Consider the following 21574-nt stretch of genomic DNA (forward strand, 5'->3'; position numbering starts at 1 on the left):
TGCCACCCGATGGTCCTGCTCCCCAAAATCTTTGGGAACCCTTCTGAGGACACACGCTAGCAAAATGCCCATGTTGTCCGCAGACATTGCATCTACCAGTCACTCCCTGGCATTGTTCGGTGGGATGTCTCCCTCCACACCTAGCGCAATAAACTCCAGTATAACTCGGACTGGAACCACTGGAACTGGAGGAACCACTGCCTAACTTCTTGAACTGTTTCTTCCGAGCTTTCAGCAAATCTTGCTTTCCACTCGTGCTGCCACGTTCGAATCTCGAAGGGAATTGTGGTGTCTGGGGTTGCTTCACACACAACCTTGCTAATTGCCGAATCAGACTCTCTTCTGCTCTCTTTGCTTTACTCAAAACATCAGCAAAGTGATAGGGTCGCTGTAGATTCATGAATGCAACTATCTCCGAATTCAATCCTCTAATGAATTGATTCACTACAGCTTCATCATCCCTAGCCATATGAGGAGCAAAACGCAACAGAGTAGAAAATTTAGCAGCATAATCATCAATATTCAATTGACCTTGACTTAAATTCTCAAATTCTGCTTTCTTGTCTTCTCGGTACGAGGCGGAGAAAAACCTTTGATAGAATTCAGTCTTGAAGACTTCCCACGTGATCACGGTACCCCGTAGTGCTAATACTCTTTTGATTGTAATCCACCAACTTCTGGCAACCTCTTGTAATTGGTGAAATACCAATTTAACTCTTTGTTCATCTGTACAATTTAGTAGATCAAACAATATCTCTATGTCCTCAACCCAGTGCTGACACGTTTCAGCCGTCTCTGTACCATTCAGAATCGGCGGCTCAAATAACTGAAATTCTGCCAACTTAGTTTCCATCGGAGTCGCTGACACATCTATCTGCGGTTCTGGTATGTATGGCGGATCATACGAAGTACGGCCTGTTTCCACAATCCTTCTGGGAGGTACATCTGATTACCACACACATTAGTAACCCAATAATACAAATATGTGCCAATTTTTGCTGATCATGATCATCTTACTGCTGATCATGAATCCGATCCGATTCATATTCAAGAATACATAATCCCAATTCAAATCATATAATCAGGTAAGCATGTATCTTAAAGCAATAACACATAGTCTCATGCTAGCACACAATGTCAATCAACATGAAAATCAATCTCATGCTAGCACAGACATGCAAGGAAAGAAAATTCATCTACCCCGCTCATTCTCTTCTATCTTAATCTGAGTCAGTCTAAAAGATCTATCAGTTCTTACTATCTCAATCTAAAAGATCTATCTCTAAAGGAACTATCGCTAAAGGAACTATCGCTAAAGGAACTATCGGCTCTGATACCACCTGTTGTGGGGACCCGGACGCTAATCATCTTCTTAATCATCACTGGGATGTAATTATCTATTCTGATAAACAGGGTCTAAAAATTCTTTCTTTTTAAAATATAAACGCTGAAGGTAATGGCATCTAATAATATACATATCTGTATAAAATACATTTCAGTATTAACATACAATAATCTAATCTAAGGTTCAACTACTAAATTCAAGTAATAAAACCCAATCTACTGTAAGTCCGGAATCACCACGCTAACTCGTCTTCTCTCATCGTCATCTCGACCCTGATCCAGCCCCACCTGTTGTCATGCACACATACAAAACAAGACAATAGCCGGATAACGCCGGTGAGAATAAATCCCAGTATAAAACATGGTAAACATGTATATACATAAAATAATTCATGAAACATGCTGTTACGAATAAAATCGAAACATTAGATTTCATAAGCTATGAAATCTAATCACACAACAAGCATGCACTTCAAATCAACCAACCATGCATATAACCAATCTAAATCATAAAAACATGCTAGCACAATTGGAAGCAATAATGATGGGTCCTATGATCTAGGAACCACATCCATATAAGCATGCAGTCCTAATCAAATCACGTCTAGACTTGACTCGACTAGAACTCTAGGGATCCCGGTGTGAATAAGACGTCACTACCTACCCTCCAATCGGGGTAATGAACGTCTCATTCCTAGACTTCGGTCTGAGCTGTATCAACGGCGGCAATAAGAGTAATACCTACTCCTATGCTGAGATACACCGAAACGTCTAGATATTTGACAATGCCTGTCAAAGACTTTCCTATCTTAACTGCAATGAATAACAATCTGTAAACAAAGCATAATCATATTCATAACTGAATATCACAATTATCTTACCTGCTTGAATACAGATTCTATAATCAAAGCATAATCAGATAACAATATAAACAATAATCTAGTATGTGATTTTATTGGGAAACTCAAATTAATCTAATTTGAGTTATGCGTCCCGAATATCACATGAATTATACCTTTGTCTTCCTGATCTGATGAAGACGACGTCTCGAAGTCGAATCTGTTCATCCCTGATCTGAAACGACAATAACAAATACACTGTATCAATATGTAGTTCAAATCACAATCTGTTCTGAACAATACCCAATTCAGTATATAATCTGATCCATATCTGAACAAACCACAATCTGATTCATATCAACAAGATCATAATATAACATAAATCAATACTGAATCTGACCAATCTGCGCCAACTGATGTTTAGACGGCATATCATATCATGTCGATAACCCGACAATCTCAACATCACAAATAACCTATCAGAACTTGGAGTCAATACCATAATATCATTCTTCTAATTCCAGAATATGAATGTCTAACAACTGCATCTTCAGAAATGCTGAAATATATAATACAGACATACGGTATTATTTCCTCTATCTGACTTCACATAACTACTGAATAACCTATCCAGACCCATAAGAATAATCCTCTATTCATTCTTAAATCAAGAATACTACCATTTAGTTTGAAGTCTCAGTCAATATCTTCTAAAATTCATAACAATTGTATAACCAACTTATTCTTAAATCTGTCTTCGATTATACAATATCTACGGTAGTATAAACACCATATCTGAATCATATTCAATTCTGACAATATCATAAATTCAAATCTGGTCTAAACGTAACAAAACTTACGTCCAGATGAAGCCTGCTTTGATAGGAACACAGTACTGTAGGCGGATTTAAAATCGGACGGGCGGATTGTTCACAATCTCCAACTTTTCCCTCGGTTTCTTCTTTTTCCCTTCTCCTTCTTATTTCTTTCTGATTCTTGTTAATTACGTTTGTATATACATATTTATATACACATCTCGCATGAAAGGCAAGTGGCTTATTCTTCATGCTGCACGTCGCTCGCTAGGGCGGTCAAAACTTGCTCGCTAGGGCGAAGCACTCTCGGCCCTCACAATTCTACATGCGCGCTCGGGCGGACAAAAAGTGCCGCCCGGGCGAAGGACTCTCGGCTTTCTACCATTAAACCCTCTCGCTCGGGCGGTCATAAACTCCCGCCCGGGCGAATGACATTCGGCCCAAATCTTGTGTCCCTCAATATTTTTTTTCCAATTTGATCTTTGGCGGTTTTGCACATCTCGAGGCTTTTCAATTCGGTGAGGTGCCCCTTCATTAATAGCAACAGCTGTGTGTGCTTTCAAAATTTTCATGGGTCCGTCAGTTATGACGTACCACATGTCATCGTCTTGTGCAGCTAGATGAGCCTGCATTCTGATTTTCCAATCATCAAAATCTTCCCTGGAGAACATTGGAATCTTATTGAATGAAGACATAGTGATTAGATTGAAGATAGATAATTCTTTGACAGGATATGCCTCGCTCTGATACCACTTGTTAGGATCGGTTATTGACTAAGGAGTGTTTAGAAGGGGGGGGGGGGGTTGAATAAACACTTCTAGGAATTTAAATGTTTTTCGAAAAAGGTAGTTCAGTTTTGTTACAAACTGAACTGAGTATCCCGTCTGTCAATTATCAATCAGTTAAACTGAATAAGCAGTTGCGGAAAATAAACTGATTGAAAGATATAATATCTAACTGGAAATAAAAAGCTGAAGTAAAGACAACACAATATGTTTCTGGATGTTCGGAGAATTGAATAACTCCTACGTCACCCCTTCTATCACAAGGATAGGATATTCACTAAAAGACTTTGATCGAGTACAACGCTTGTACAGACCCACTTCAGTTAGGACTTATCTATTGCCTGAACTGAAACTCTTAGTATAATACAATGATCTCTGTAAGTAACTGAACTTAGCACTTATCGAGTTATCAATATTTCACAGTGCTAGATTGCTCAATTTGTAGCCTTGATTGCTATGAATAGATCTGATAGGTGTGAGCAGAGATTTTAACAGAGTAATGGCAAGTTTTGAGATTGGTCAATCGTCTATTTTGTCAACTGCTCTTTAGTCATATTTATAGACTTATCTTTCAACGGTAATTTTGAATTCTCGTATCCGTTGATTGCCTCCTTATCATTTCTTGGACAGAGTTTTTGATTGCCGCTTCATCATTTATTGTAAGACGGCGTATTAATCTCAATAGCCGAAATACGTTTTTCTATGCAGTGCGGCTTTCCACATTCAGTTGCTGTCTGATATGTCTTTTTGTCTGTTGAATGATCTTTCCCGAGGTATCATCAGTTGAGAAGCTTTAATGTTTTCGGCTGAATGTTTTAACTGATCAGTTCTCAACTGATCAGTTTGTGTCAACTGATTTTAGTTGAATGTTCAGCTGCCGAATATGCTTTCATGTATTAGTTGATTTTATGTTTTGTCAAACTCCAGAATTTAGTTTCCAACAAAGTGTGTGTGAACCGACGTGAAACAAAACTGACCCACCCCCACACTTTGACAACGACACTGCCCTCAGTGTAACATGATATAATATGAAGTAGCAAGAATGCGAAAACAAACACACTTCCCTGGTTACATGTCGAGTAGTGGTGGGAAGGGGTAGAAATCAGCAAATCCTGAAAGAATGACATCGAGTACACCAAAAACCGTAAAATGGAATAGATAAAGCATGCAAGCACTCCAATAAAGTCCAAATGATAATAAATGTGAAGAGCATGTTCCAACATATCAATAACAGCATACGAACAAACTGACGAAGTTCAGAAAAATAAATACAGTCCTCCAAACAGTCTAAAGTAAAGCTACTCTTCGTCGTCTGACCCCAGCTCTAAGTCCATGAATGCATCGAGAGTAGCTCTTTCCCAGGGTGGGGCATAGGCGTCGGGCGACTGTTGCTCGATACGAGCTAAGCGATTTCGGATGTCGTCCATGCAGTCGAGTACGGATGAGTAAAAGTGACGCCGGGCTTGCGAGTTGCGCGGTCTTGGGGGTACACCAGCTCTAGGGCCAGCTCGGGCATGCAATGTAATGCCCGAGATTTAATTACTGTAATCAGATGTTGATTAATTGACAAGATTGTGATGAATTGAGGTTATAAGAACTCAAATGACGAAGCCGGGCGTTGGTTTATTTTAAGCCAAGATGTTGAACCAAACATCTCAAGATGTTAGGCCGAACATCTCGCGCCCGAGCGGCAGAAAAGAACCGCCCGAGCGCCAATTTTACTTCTTGGACAGAATGTTTGGCGCCCGAGCGGTAGAATATTACCGCCCGAGCGCCAGGAGATGTTCAGCCGAGTATCTCGACAGAAATTGCCGCGCCCGAGCGGTAACTTATGACCGCCCGAGCGCGGGACATGCAGAACAAGAACAAGACATTTGGCTTTATTTGTGCAACGTGTATGTATATATGTGTATATATATATATACAAGCTTATATTCCTTTAGAAACGGAAAAAGGAAAGGAATAGGTGGGAGAAGCCTTAAAGGTTCTTCGGTGCTTATTTTATAATTTGCGAGAAATCCGTCTGTTAGATTTTAAATCCGACTTGGGTACCGAGCTCCTATTGACGTGAGCTACAACTGGACGTAAGTTTTGTTATGTTTAGACATGTTTTGCAATTATGATATTGTCAGAACTGATTATGAATCAGATATGGTGTTTCTGCTACCGTAGACATTATAGAATTGAAGTCAGATTAAAGAACAGACTGTTTATGTAATTGTTATGATTTTTGAAAGATATTGACTGAGATTCTATATCAGAATTGTGTTATATTCAGAGTATGATTGTATTGACACCGATTATGAGTTTCAGTATTATATTTGTGATGTTCAGATTGACGGGGTTATTCAGATTGTATTGTTATGCCGTCGAAACATCAACTGAGTTAGATTGATCAGATTCAGATATGATTTCGATTAGATTGTGATATTATTGAGATGACTCAGATTGTATCTTGTTCAGACATTGATCAGATTGTATACTGAATTGAGTATTGATCAGAACAGATTGTGAATTGAGTTATTCATTGATATTATGTATTCAATATTGTCTTTTCAGATTGGATATGGACAGATTTGAGTACAGGTCATCGTCTTCGTCAGACAGGGAAGACAAAGGTATAATTCATGTGATATTTGGGAAGCCACAACTCAAATGAGATCTCATTTTGAGTTTCCCAACAAAATCACATACTAGACTGTTAATTATACTTTGATATGTTATGCTTTGATTATAGAATTGTATTCAAGTGTATGATACTATTGTCATATTCAGATATGAATATGAGCATGTTTGTTTATAGATTGATATTCATTGCATCTAAGATAGGAGAGTCTTTGACAGCCATTGTCATATTTCTAGATGTTCGGTGTATCTCAGCTTAGGAGCAGCTTTGACTCCTATTGCAGCCGTTGATACAGCTCAGACCAAAGTCTAGGAATAAGACGTACAGTCACCCCGATTGGGAGGGTAGGTGACAACCATTGACGTCTTATTCACACCGGGATCCCTAGAGTTATAGTTGAGTCGAGTCTAGACATGATTTGACTAGAACTGCATGTGTTTAAAGATGTGGTTTCATAGACTATGAAACCCATGTTATTGCTTTCGGTCATGACAGCATGTTTCATAATTTAGATTGTTATATGCATGCTTATCTGATTTGAGTTGCATGTTTAGTTAGATTAGATTTCATAGATGATGAACTCTATTACTATTGTTATTTCTTTTATTCATGACGGCATGTTTCATGAATTATTATGTGTATATGCATGTTTACCATGTTTTATACTGGGATTTATTCTCACCGGAGTTATCCGGCTGTTGTCTTGTTTTTTATGTGTGCATGACAACAGGTGGGGCACGATCGGGGTCAAGAAGACGACGAGAGAAGACGAGTTTAGCGTGGTGATTCCGGACTTGGATAGATTTGATTTTAATACTTGAAATTAGTATTTGAACCTTAGATTTAGGTTGTACAGTGTTGTACCTTATACTGAAATGTAGTTTTATACAGATATGTATATTATTAGATGCCATTACCTTCCGCATTTACATTTTAAAAAGAAAAATTTTTAGACCCTGTTTTATCAGAACTGATAATTTAATCCCAACGATGATTAAGAAGATGATTAGCGTCCGGGTCCCCACAACAGGTGGTATCAGAGCGATAGATCCTTTAGATTGAGATAGTCAGAGTTGATAGATCTTTTAGACTGAGATAAAAGAGGATGAGCGGGGTAGATTGGATTGTCTTCCTTGCATGTGATTGCTAGCTTGAGATTTATTTCAATGCTGATTTGCATGATGTGTGCTAGCATGATTTATTGCTTTCCCTATTACATGTTCCTTGTTATCTGAGTTGATTGCAGCATGTAATTACTAAGCCTGGATCAGAACCGAGTCTGAATCAGAGGTATATGATCAGAGGAGGGCTGAGACAGATTGTATAGATTGTGTACTAATCTGTGTGATATTCAGATATACCTCCGCGAAGAATTTCAAAAAAGGGCAGTACTTCGTCTGAACAGAGAGATGTATCAGAAATTCAGTTAGAAGAAAAGATGAAAGAATTTGAGTTATTACAGCCGCCGATTCTGAGTGGTACCGAGACATCTGAAGATTGTCAGAATTGGTTTGATGATATAGAAATCTTGTTCGATTTACTTGATTGTACAGATGAACAAAGAGTTAAAATGGTACCTTATCAGTTACGAGAAGCCGCCAGGAGTTGGTGGATTACCAGTAGAAGAATGTGGGCACAGAGAGGTACAGTGATTTCGTGGGAAATATTCAGAACAAAATTTTATCGACGATTTTTCTCAGTCTCTTACCGAGAGGACAAGAAAGCAGAGTTTGAGAATTTGAGCCAAGGGCAGCTGAATATTGACCAATATATTGCTAAATTCTCTACTCTACTGCATTTTGCTCCTCATTTAGCTAGAAATGATGAAGCTGTAGTGAATCAGTTCATCAGAGGGCTGAATTCGGAGGTAGTTGCATTTATGAATCTGCAGCGACCTTACCATTTTGCTGACATCTTGAGTAGAGCAAAGAAAGCTGAGGCAAGTCTGATTAGACAGCTAGGGAGGTTGTGTGTGAAGCAACCCCAGACACAGCAATCCCCTCTCCGATTTGATCGAGGTAGTACGAGTGGAAAGCAAGATTTGCTGAAAGCTCGGAAGAAACCATTCAAGAAGTTAAGGGGTGATTCCTCGAGTTCCAGTGGTTCTAGTCCGAGCCATGCTGGAGTGTATTGCAGGAGTTGCGGAGGGAGACATTCCACCGAGCAATGCCAGGGAGTGACTGGTAGATGCAATATTTGTGGACAGCCGGGACACGTTGCTAAAGTCTGTCCCCAGAAGCGTTCCCGAAGACTGTAGGGAACAGAGTTCAATTGAAAAAAAAACAGAACCAGAATCCACAACAGGTACTATTCTTTATGATTAGATTGCATATGTATTGAGATATACTAATGCATTCCCTATGATTATCTTAGACTGAATTGCATTGATATATGATGTATCGGTGGGGTTTGTATGTACTGTAGTATTGATGTCCTTATTTGTTGAGGAAATGTTGATATCAGAAATTTCTGTAGAAGAATGTATACTACAGTAAGATGAGAATGAAATAGAGATAGATTATGATGTACTTGTGTTTTCTGATTTGAACACATTATTGATATGTATATGCTGAACAAGTATAGACATATTGTAGAATTTTGCTAGAAATGGTAAGAGTTAGATCAGAGATGACTAATCCGTGGAGATACCACGATAAGGATTCTAGATTTAGAATTCCTTTGATATCTGTGTTGTCTATGACTCGATCAATACAGAAAGGAACAGATGGTATCCTTATGTATTCAGTAGATTTACTGAAATCGAGCCTAGCATTGGCAGATTTGCCAATGATGTATGAATTGGCTGATGTTTGCATAGATAAGATGTTAGAATGGCTTTATATCAGAAAGATAGATTTCAGAATTGAATTCAGATCAGATATTGAGTGTTGTTTTAGAGTTCAGCACAGAATAACATTGAATGTACAGAATGATACAGAATGAATTGAAAGATCAGTAGAAGAATATCGACCAGGAGTTACATCTGATTTAGTGTTTCTCTTTGACATGTGTCTGTATCTCCAGAGATGTTCTGATGATTTTATGCTCATTGTATCTATGAGACTTTGATATAATTGCAGCATTTGATTTATTTAATCGAATATCTGAAGATTACATTGAATGTTCTGAGAACTGTGATGATTGTATACAGAAATTGTTCAGATAAGAATCTTGCTTGAAACAAATTGTATTCAGAATATGTGTTATCTGAAGTTGTATACAGATTGATTTTGTTACAGTTGAGATTGCAATCAGTGATTGATAAGATATCGATATCAGAGAGATCAGAAATTTCAGAAATGTCAGAAATGTAGTTTTATCTGATTTGGCAGATTATTTTCGACTGTTGCTTTATATCTGCTGAGTATTATTGTTCTAAATCAGTATTTGAGATATCTTATATTGTTTTTGGAAGCTTATTTCAGTTGCAGATGTGATATAACAGTTGATCAGGATGACATGAAGATATTTATCAGAAATCTTTGTTTTATGAGTTCACTGAACTCACTAGATCTGTATAGGTTACTGATATTTTGTATCTGATTTGATATTACTGTTGTTTTGAATCCGTATATGATACAGATTGTTGTGAACCGTTGAGAATATATACAGTTCAATTGTATCAGAGTTATTTTCAAGAGTTACAGCAGTTCAGAAATGAGATCAGAATGTGTTAGAATGTTTCAGAATTGTATAACAGAATTGACATTGAGAGTCAGAGCCGAATACCAGGTAGGTATTTATTCTTTAATATATATTAGTAACTGATTGTTGGTGCCGAATAGTTCGAATCAGATATCACAGATAGTGTTAGACATGCACAGTGATGGATTCAGTTTTTATTCAGATAACAGACAGTTTTGTTATAGACAGATTAAATCAGTTAGGACAGAAATGGTACTGAAATGCTGGCAGAAATCATACTGATACATCTAAATTGCCAATAGAAGAAGACAGAAAGATAGGAATCAGAAGATTATTACAGAATTTGTATATTTCTGAATAGAAATGGGAGTGCATTTCTATGGCTTTCGTAATGACATTACCGCCATTTTCTTCAGAGGGTAAGATGATATGATTATGATTGACAGATTGTTCAATCTATATCTATAAGTTTGTACCAGATAACGTACAAACATGACCAAATGACACAGATCGATGTCAAAGAAGTGGTCAGAATAATCAGAAGGCCACAATAGAATATATCAGATTGTGATTATTGATTGATTTTGTATGTGTGACAGAGTATATCACGAGCTCTCTCTTAGATGGTTTTACAGATTGACAGACTGTCAGAATGTATTAGCCAGATATTAGAAGACTTTGGTACAGCTTTAGTGCTGGATGTTAGCACTAATTATTATGACTTATTGTCACTGTATGAATTACTGTATGACAATAGCTATTAAGACAGTTCAGAATGGACATATTTAAGAAACCAACGTCGGATGATGACGATTGGTATATGAAACTAAAGATTGTATATGCCTTTGTTTGAGATAAACAGATTTGATAACAGCTGATGGTACTGATAGGTGATGAGCTGTAGATTGGTTTATACAGATGTTGTATAGCCAGTATTACGAGATTGATTTTGTCAGAACTATTTTGAGGGGTATATGACATGATGCTTCTTGAATTCTTATTCCAGATTGGAATAGGAGATCCGTAAAAGAAGAATACTTCAGCACGAAGATTATTCTGTTGTTGAAAACACAGTAAGATTCTCAGAATCTCAAAGAAACTATTTGAGAGATAGAATCTGATATGAGATTAAGATTTCAGAATTGATTCATCGAGATGAGTTCTGATTTAAACTCTATATACATTTCTTCTGATATATCTGAATTGATTGCTTACGAGTTCGAGGACGAACTCAGATCTAAGAGGGGGAGAAATGTAATGCCCGGATTTAATTACTGTAATCAGATGTTGATTAATTGACAAGATTGTGATGAATTGAGGTTATAGGAACTCAAATGACGAAGCAGGGCGTTGGTTTATTTTAAGCCAAGATGTTGAACCAAACATCTCAAGATGTTAGGCCGAACATCTCGCGCCCGAGCGGCAGAAAAGAACCGCCCGAGCGCCAATTTTACTTCTTGGACAGAATGTTTGGCGCCCGAGCGGTAGAATATTACGGCCCGAGCGCCAGGAGATGTTCAGCCGAGTATCTCGACAGAAATTGCCGCGCCCGAGCGGTAACTTATGACCGCCCGAGCGCGGGACATGCAAAACAAGAACAAGACATTTGGCTTTATTTGTGCAACGTGTATGTATATATGTGTGTATATATATATATACAAGCATATATTCCTTCAGAAACAGAAAAAGGAAAGGAATAGCTGGGAAAAGCCTTAAAGGTTCTTCGGTGCTTATTTTATAATTTGCGAGAAATCCGTCTGTTAGATTTTAAATCCGACTTGGGTACCGAGCTCCTATTGACGTGAGCTACAACTGGACGTAAGTTTTGTTACGTTTAGACATGTTTTGCAATTATGATATTGTCAGAACTGATTATGAATCAGATATGGTGTTTCTGCTACCGTCGACATTATAGAATTGAAGTCAGATTAAAGAACAGACTGTTTATGTAATTGTTATGATTTTTGAAAGATATTGACTGAGATTCTATAACAGAATTGTGTTAGTATTCAGAGTATGATTGTATTGACACCGATTATGAGTTTCAGTATTATATTTGTGATGTTCAGATTGACGGGGTTATTCAGATTGTATTGTTATGCCGTCGAAACATCAACTGAGTTAGATTGATCAGATTCAGATATGATTTCGATTAGATTGTGATATTATTGATATGACTCAGATTGTATCTTGTTCAGACATTGATCAGATTGTATACTGAATTGAGTATTGATCAGAACAAATTATGAATTGAGTTATTCATTGATATTATGTATTCAATATTGTCTTTTCAGATTGGATATGGACAGATTTGAGTACAGGTCATCGTCTTCGTCAGACAGGGAAGACAAAGGTATAATTCATGTGATATTTGGGAAGCCACAACTCAAGTGAGATCTCATTTTGAGTTTCCCAACAAAATCACATACTAGACTGTTAATTATACTTTGATATGTTATGCTTTGATTATAGAATTGTATTCAAGTGTATGATACTATTGTCATATTCAGATATGAATATGAGCATGTTTGTTTATAGATTGATATTCATTGCATCTAAGATAGGAGAGTCTTTGACAGCCATTGTCATATTTCTAGATGTTCGGTGTATCTCAGCTTAGGAGCAGCTTTGACTCCTATTGCAGCCGTTGATACAGCTCAGACCGAAGTCTAGGAATAAGACGTACAGTCACCCCGATTGGGAGGGTAGGTTACAGCCATTGACGTCTTATTCACACCGGGATCCCTAGAGTTATAGTTGAGTCGAGTCTAGACATGATTTGACTAGAACTGCATGTGTTTAAAGATGTGGTTTCATAGACTATGAAACCCATGTTATTGCTTTCGGTCATGACAGCATGTTTCATGATTTAGATTGTTATATGCATGCTTATCTGATTTGAGTTGCATGTTTAGTTAGATTAGATTTCATAGATGATGAACTCTATTACTATTGTTATTTCTTTTATTCATGACGGCATGTTTCATGAATTATTATGTGTATATGCATGTTTACCATGTTTTATACTGGGATTTATTCTCACCGGAGTTATCCGGCTGTTGTATTGTTTTGTATGTGTGCATGACAACAGGTGGGGCACGATCGGGGTCAAGAAGACGACGAGAGAAGACGAGTTTAGCGTGGTGATTCCGGACTTGGATAGATTTTATTTTAATACTTGAAATTAGTATTTGAACCTTAGATTTAGGTTGTACAGTGTTGTACCTTATACTGAAATGTAGTTTTATACAGATATGTATATTATTAGATGCCATTACCTTCCGCATTTACATTTTAAAAAGAAAAATTTTTAGACCCTGTTTTATCAGAACTGATAATTTAATCCCAACGATGATTTAGAAGATGATTAGCGTCGGGGTCCCCACATGCAATGCCGCTTCTTCCTCCTCATGAGCTTCCCAGGCCCTGTCAGCGAGTGCAGGGGGAGGTACTGGAGGATCACGGGGATGAGGACTGAGATGTCGACTCCCGGGATTACGATACCACGCACCCTGGCGAAAATGAAGAACATACCCTGCATGGCCTGAATAGTAAGCATATGGGTAGAGGTGGGCAGGAAGGATGTCTCACCCGTGAAGTCGACACCATGGGCCGCCAAAATCCGGGCTATGATGATGGGGAACGGGGCATACGGCTTTCTATTCTTGGTGGGGTCAATGTGAGCGACGGAACGCATATGGGAAATGATAATTGACGCCACCGGAATAGCAGGAATTGCCCCCAATCCATTCAACATCTTATCAATGATGTACAGATCCATATGACGGACCTCATTGTTGCCTGCCTTCCTCGGAATAATGTTGGCCTCAGTGAAATAACAGATCAAACGATCCAGCAGCGGGAGGGACGTCGGGAGGACGCTGGAGCGGGATCCGGTTGGGGTCGTATCATACTGGAGGCGGTCCCGTGCCTGTGGGATCCTAAAAGTGATGTCCGAGAAGAAGATATCTAACTGATTGAAGGACACCGGTGGCCCTTCATCTGGGACACCTAAAATCGCAGCCAAGTATGTGCTGGTCACCTCAATCGGCACGCCTTTTACATAATTACGCAAGTGAGGCAATCCGGTGATCTCTTTCTCTTCTACATTTGCGTAAAATTGCCAGATCAAGTCAGGGTAATATGGGCCGGAGATGTCCAAGAGGGGCCCCCAACCAAACTTATCGAATTCAGCCCTCAGAGGCACCTCGGCGTCAATCCTCGGATGAATAGAACGCTCAACGATTACGGAGTTCCCGTGGAGGGCCGAGTACCATTCAGAGTTCTCGAGGGAGGTGAATCTAGAGGAATCAAACTGCACTCTTGCGTGTCTAGACGATGAGGAAGCCTCGCTTCGTGCACGCTTACTGGTTAGTCGACGAGGAGGCATGATGATATAAACGGCCGGACTCAAAGGGGCAAACAAAGGATCACAGCAATCCCAACTCAGAAACACAATTCAATTGATCCCAAACAACCAAAATAATGCACAACTCAATACCAACTCAAGAATTTAGAGGACAACACCGCCAATCTACGGTCAATAGCCTCCAATAACAATTCAATTCCAACTACCACAATGATGATATAACGGGCGGCAAGCAAAATCCAACAAGCTAACACACGATGAACGAAACCCAAGCAATAATAGACTAAATTGCGATAAATTTGTCTCTTCTACAGTACACAAAATCCCCCACACTTATAATTGGCAAATGGAGACAAGGTGTAGCCACTCTTACCAGAAAACAGAAGAAGACGTTGAGAGCACGGCGAAGGGGGTGGTCTGGCGGTGATGTGGCGGCGGCGAGGGTGGCGGTTAGCGGAGAGAGGCGGCACGGGAGTGGGTGGTGTGAGAGATGGAGGAGAACGATTTGGGGTTTTGGGGATTTCGGGTAGGGTCTGCGCGATTTTATTCTGAGAAGTCCCGAAGATTGAGAGCACGGACCCCGTGGAATTTCTCAAGTGTGGAAGAATCTATCAGGGCGATCGGTTTCAAAACCTCAAATTGACCAGGGGAGTTTTTGTACAATTCTTGCATCTTGTGTGCTTTATTGAGTGTCAAATTTTTCTTTAGATTTATAGAATTTTACATGCATGGCATAACATTTGGGTTTGGGACGTATTTTTTTTAATCAAAAAAAAAATCCTTTTTCTAGTCTCGAGTCTACACGGACCATGCTCCGGACCCAAGCCGGAGCATGGTCCGTGTAGACTCGAGACTAGAAAAAGGATTTTTTTTTTGATTAAAAAAAATACGTCCCAAACCCAAATGTTATGCCATGCATGTAAAATTCTATAAATCTAAAGAAAAATTTGACACTCAATAAAGCACACAAGATGCAAGAATTGTACAAAAACTCCCCTGGTCAATTTGAGGTTTTGAAACCGATCGCCCTGATAGATTCTTCCACACTTGAGAAATTCCACCACTAGTGAATGAATTACCTGGATCACCATTAACTGAGATTAGCACACTAAACAAATGCATAAAACAAAAATAGAAAGAAAACTAAAATAAAACACTGGGTTGCCTCCCAGTAAGCGCTAAATTTAGAGTCGATAGCCTAACTGTACTCCCTTGATTCAGTTTGGATCCTGCAGATCCACTGTGGTCGGCTCATCGGGTATGGTCCCACCATGATAAACCTTCAGCCTATGTCCATTAACTTTGAAAACTCCAGTAGCTTCACTAATGATCTCTACGGTCCCATAAGGGAAAACTTGTGTGATAGTATATGGACCTGACCACCGTGAACGCAACTTACCTGGCATCAATTTCAGGCGAGAATTATATAACATGACCAGTTGTCCCACCACAAATTCTCGATGGACTATGTTCTGATCATGCCAACGTTTGGTTTTCTCTTTGTAAAGCTTGGCATTCTCGTAGGCTTCCAACCTAAACTCATCCAGTTCATTCAGTTGTAGCACTCTCTCGTCACCTGTGGCTTTAGCATCAAAATTTAAAAATTTACTAGCCCAGTAAGCCTTAAGCTCAAGTTCGACAGGTAGGTGACACGACTTCCCATTCAGCAATTTAAAAGGAGACATGCCAATGGGGGTTTTAAAAGCAGTGCGGTATGCCCACAGTGCATCGTCGAGTTTCGTAGACCATTCTTTCCTCGAAGCACCGACGGTCTTCTCAAGAATACGTTTCAGTTCTCTGTTTGAAACCTCGACTTGGCCACTAGTTTGGGGGTGATAAGGTGTTGCCACCTTATGTCGGACCCCATACTTAGCCAACAGACTATCAAACTGACGATTACAAAAGTGAGTGCCCACATCGCTAATAATGGCTCTAGGTGTGCCAAAACGTGAAAAAATATTTTTCATAAGAAATTGAACGACAACCCTAGAATCATTTGTTTTGCTTGCAATTGCTTCCACCCACTTAGAAACATAGTATACAGCCACCAATTAATACTTGTTCCCAAAAGAAATCGGGAACGGACCCATGAAATCGATACTCCATACATCAAATAATTCACATACAAGAATATTATTAAGAGGTAAGTCATGTCTCTTGGAGATATTACCTGTGCGCTGACAATTTGAACATTTTGTGACATATTCATGTGCATCCTTAAAAAGAGTAGGCCAATAAAAACAGGACTGGAGGACTTTGGATGCAGTTCTAGTTGCCCCAAAGTGGCCTCCAGCCGGACCAGCATGACAATGAAACAAAATTTCACTTACCTCTTCTTGGGGAACACAACTACGGATTATACCGTCTGCATATATTCTAAACAAATAAGGATCCTCCCACAAATAATATTTCAAATCGGAAAAAAATTTCTTCTTTTGCTGATAAGTAAAGTGGGGAGGAATGAACTTACTTGATAGATAATTAACAAAATCGGCATACCATGGTAAACTGTTGATTTCAAAGAGTTGTTCATCCGGAAAAATCGTCTCGAATAAAGTCATTTCCTTGAATAGGATTTTCCAAACGAGAGAGATGGTCTGCAACTTGATTTTCTGTGCCCTTCCTATCGATTATTTCCAAGTCAAATTCCTGCAAAAGAAGAATCCAGCGAATTAGTCTTGGTTTTGCATCCTTCTTGGACATAAGATATTTCAATGCTGAATGTTCGGTGTGCACGACAACTTTACTCCCTATCAAATATGATCTAAACTTGTCCAAAGCAAACACCACGGCGAGGAGCTCTTTTTCTGTAGTGGCATAGTTCAGTTGGGCAGCTGACAGTGTCATGCTAGCGTAGTAGATGACATGGATACATTTTTCTCTCTTTTTCCCCAACGCTGCCCCTAGCGCTGTGTTGCTTGCATCACACATCACCTCAAATGGCGACCCCCAGTCAGGTGCTATCATCACAGTTGCTCTGATCAATTTCTCTTTCAGGATCTGAAATGCCTGCACACACTCGACAGAAAAATCAAAAGGCACCTCTTTTATCAGTAAATTAGTCATAGGCTTGGCAATGCTAGAAAAATCTTTTATAAAACGTCTGTAGAATCCCGCATGCCCGAGAAAACTACGCACTCCTCTAATTTTGGTTGGGGCTGGGAGTTTCTCAATCACTTCTATCTTTTCCTTATCAACCTCAATCCCATTTTCAGAAATTTTATGCCCCAACACTATTCCCTCTCTCACCATAAAATGACATTTTTCCCAATTTAAGACCAAATTCGACTCCTCACATCTCTCCAAAACCTTAGACAGGTTAATTAAACAAGTATCAAACGAGGATCCGAATACAGAAAAGTCATCCACGAATATCTCAATGAAATCCTCAATCATATCATGAAAAATTGCCATCATGCATCGTTGGAAAGTCGCTGGTGCATTACATAGACCGAATGACATTCGTTTATATGCAAATGTCCCATAAGGACAAGTAAAAGTGGTTTTCTCCTGATCTTCAGGGTCAATTGGAATTTTCATATAACCAGAATAACCATCCAGAAAACAATAAAAAGAATGGCCAGCTAGCCTTTCCAACATTTGATCAATAAACGGGAGGGGGAAATGATCTTTACGGGTGGCGTTGTTAAGTTTTCTATAATCGATGCAAACCCGCCACCCTGTAACAGTTCTCGTGGGAATCAATTCATTACAGTGATCCCACCTTTCTTTGGAACAACCTGTACTGGACTGACCCACCTACTATCAGAAATCGGGTAGATAATACCTGCGTCCAGTAGCTTAATCACCTCTTTCTTCACCACTTCTAGCATAGCCGGGTTCAGACGCCTTTGAGGTTGAGTAGATGTCTTGTGATCGGCCTCCATCAGAATCTTGTGCATACACATAGAAGAGCTGATCCCCTTAATGTCTGCGATGCTCCAGCCGATGGCTTTGATATTCTCCCTCAACACTCACAACAACTTTTCTTCCTCCTTACCTGTCAAAGTAGATGAAACAATCACTGGAAGTTTATCATTATCAAGTAAAAACAGATATTTTAAGTGCGAGGGAAGAGGTTTCATCTCTAGGATCGGGGCTTATTCGATGGATGATTTTAAAGGTCGTGGGACATGCCCAAGCTCCCCAATCCTAGAGTTTACCGTTTTCGACAGCGGTCTGCCTGCCTCCAAATAGGAGATACATTCATCAAGCTCTTGTTTTCCCAATTCTTGTGGAGACGAATGAGTTAAGCAAACCTCCAAAGGGTCCTCACCTATCAGTCCCTGTAAATCACACTCAACAAACTCATCAGTAGCATCAATTCGAAAACAATCAGAAGTATCATTAGAATATTTGATGGACTGAAAAACATTGAATATGACATTCTCTCCATTAAACCTCAAGACTAATTCGCCCTTTTGCACATCTATCAAAGCTTTCCCGGTGGCTAAGAATGGTCTCCCTAAAATAAGAGGGATCTCTCGATCCTCCTCCATGTCTAGCACAATGAAATCCACCGGAAATATGAACTTATCAACTTTCACCAACACATCTTCTACAACTCCCCTAGGATATTTAATTGATCTATCAGCTAATTGTAGGGAAATTGTAGTTGGTTTTACCTCATCTATCTGTAACTTCTCAAAAGTAGACTATGGCATTAAGTTAATGCTTGCACCTAAGTCACACAAAGCTTTACTGAAATTTGAAGTTCCAATAGTGCAAGGGATAGAGAAACTACCTGGATCCTTAAGCTTTAGAGGGAGTTTATTTTGTAGAATTGCAGAACATTCCTCCGAAAGGTTAACTGTCTCAAAGTCACCTAATTTCCTCTTTTTTGATAAAATCTCTTTAAGAAATTTTGCATATGAAGGCATTTGAGCTAAAGCTTCTGCAAATGGAATATTTATATGCAGCTTTTTGAAAATCTAAAGAAATTTTGAAAATTGAGTATCCAATTGCAGTTGCTTTGCTCTTTGGGGAAAGAGGAGTGATTTAATATCAATATTCGAGTTTGAGTTTAGAGACTTACCTTTCTCCCTCGTGTCATTGGACTCTTGCTTGGATATGTTCTTCTCCTTCTCATCTCCTTCAACATCGATCAATTCTTGCTTTATGAGGGACGTCGCCGTGACAGCATTGACACCTTTTGGATTCTTTTCCGTGTCACTAGGTAGTGTACCCGGAGCTCGTGTAGCCATTTGTGTCGCTAACTGCCCTAGTTGCGTCTCCACTCTTTGCATCATGGCATCATGGTTTTGCCATCTCATCTCATTCCCAGCTATGTACTTGGCAAGCATATCCTCAAGATTCGACTTTCTATCATGTGGCTTGAAACCAGGTGGCATAGAAGGTCCTGCACCTTGTGGCGGTTTAGGTTGTTGTTGAGGAGGTCTTTGCTGTGTAGGATGTTGTGGCGGATTAAACTGTAGTTGCTCAACAGAAGTTTCAGGTTGCTTCCATCCAAAATTCGGATGATTCCTCCAGCCCGGGTTATATGAAAAACTGTATGGATTGTATTGTGGACGACCTTGGTTTCCCACATAATTCACCGAGTCTCCTCCAAAGCACTGTATCCCCTCACAAGACATATTTGGCGTGAAGGGCATATCACTAGATGATCCACCAACTGTTTCAGTACTTCCCTGAATATTATGCACCGGTTTGACTAGTATTGATTTATTTGCCTGTAACTGTGCCATCTGATGTGTCAACCCGTCAAGCTTCGTTGTGATCGCTGTCAAAGCGTCCATCTCTAGAAATCCTACCTTCTCTTCCCTGCGGTTGTCTTGCCAACCCACATTGCTCTCTGCCATATTAGATAAGATTTCGAGCGCTGCGGTTGCCGTTTTCCTGTACAAGCTTCCGTTTGCTGCCGCATCGAGCATAGATCTCACAGAAGGATCTACTCCATAATAGAATGTCTCAACCTGTTGGCCTATTGAAAAGCCATGTCTCGGGCACATCCTTAACATTTTCTTGAAACTCGCCCATGCTGAATTCAGTGATTCCCCATCTCTCTGTCTAAATGATGTAATTTCATTTCTTAACTATGTAATCTTAGTTGGGGGAAAATACCTGTGCATAAAGAACTCGACCAATCCTTCCCAAGTCGTGATAGAGCCAGCTGGAAGGTCTCGAAGCCACTCCATAGCCTCTCCTTGTAGGGAGAATGGGAATAATCTGAGTCGAATGGCATCAGTCCTCACCCCATTGCACTTGATTGTGTCACAGATTGACAGAAAGTTTTCCAGATGTGCATTAGGGTCTTCGGAAGGTGATCCTCCAAATTTGACTTGAAGTTGGATCATCTGGATGATGCCCGGTTTAAGCTCAAATGTATTAGCCTGTATTGTGGGACGCACAATACTAGACCCATAACCTCCGAATGCGGGTCGATGAAGTTCCATCAGCGTCCGATTATCCTATTCTCCGGCCATTTCCTCAACCTCTGGTTTACGGTCTATTTCAGATTATGCTTCAGATTCAAACTCCAGGGTTAAGTCGTTGTTCCTTCGAGCTCTGCGGATACTGCGGAGAGTGCTTTCAATCTCAAGATCAAGTGGCACTAGATTCCTGACGTCTTGAGCACGGCTCATATAACACGAGCTAACCCCTGAAATCAAAATTAAAGTGCAAGATTGAAGCTCCAAAAGAGTATGAAAAGCTGAAACAAAGTTAATCTAATTAAAATGCTAAAGAAAGAATGAAAGATTTAAAACTAAGAATAAAAGCCTAGTCTCAAACGAATAATTTATCCTAATATCAAATAAATAGTCCCCGGCAACGGCGTCAAAAACTTGACCGGCAAATTCGGTTGGGATTAATTCTAGCAAGCGGACTAGGTCAAGTTATAGTAAATGGACGAACAGTCCAAGTATCGATCCCACAGAGACTATTTTTTAATTACTAAGATTTAATTATTTTATTTAATCTAGGCAAACAATAACGAGCGATTTGATTATTATTTCAACTAAGTAAATTTTTAAACTAATTTATGCGAAATTAATGACTAAATCAAACATCAGAGAAGATTGGAACGTGGGATTTTCAAATTTAAATAGAATGATCGGGAATACACAACGGTAACAAACTCTGATTAAATTCAAGCACTGTAATTATTCGACTATCAATTATTCGAAGTCACG

At 39.4% G+C, this 21574-nt stretch overlaps 2 protein-coding genes across 2 annotated transcripts; both read right to left on the reverse strand.

Moving 5' to 3' along the window:
- Positions 1-15640: 15640 nt before the first annotated feature.
- Positions 15641-16728, reverse strand: LOC140806716 (uncharacterized). The gene is made up of 2 exons (XM_073163255.1): positions 16594-16728; positions 15641-16447 (listed from the first exon to the last, which is right to left on the reverse strand). Exons 1-2 carry the CDS (start codon positions 16726-16728, stop codon positions 15641-15643), a joined length of 942 nt encoding a protein of 313 aa, XP_073019356.1.
- A 2350-nt stretch (positions 16729-19078) lies between these two features.
- Positions 19079-20836, reverse strand: LOC140806717 (uncharacterized). Its single transcript, XM_073163256.1, has 3 exons — positions 20505-20836; positions 19459-20450; positions 19079-19317 (listed from the first exon to the last, which is right to left on the reverse strand). The coding sequence occupies exons 1-3, from the start codon at positions 20834-20836 to the stop codon at positions 19079-19081; spliced, it is 1563 nt and encodes a 520-aa protein (XP_073019357.1).
- Positions 20837-21574: the final 738 nt, after the last annotated feature.

This window comes from Primulina eburnea, chromosome 12 (assembly GCF_022965805.1).
Source record: "Primulina eburnea isolate SZY01 chromosome 12, ASM2296580v1, whole genome shotgun sequence".
Lineage (NCBI taxonomy): Eukaryota > Viridiplantae > Streptophyta > Magnoliopsida > Lamiales > Gesneriaceae > Primulina > Primulina eburnea.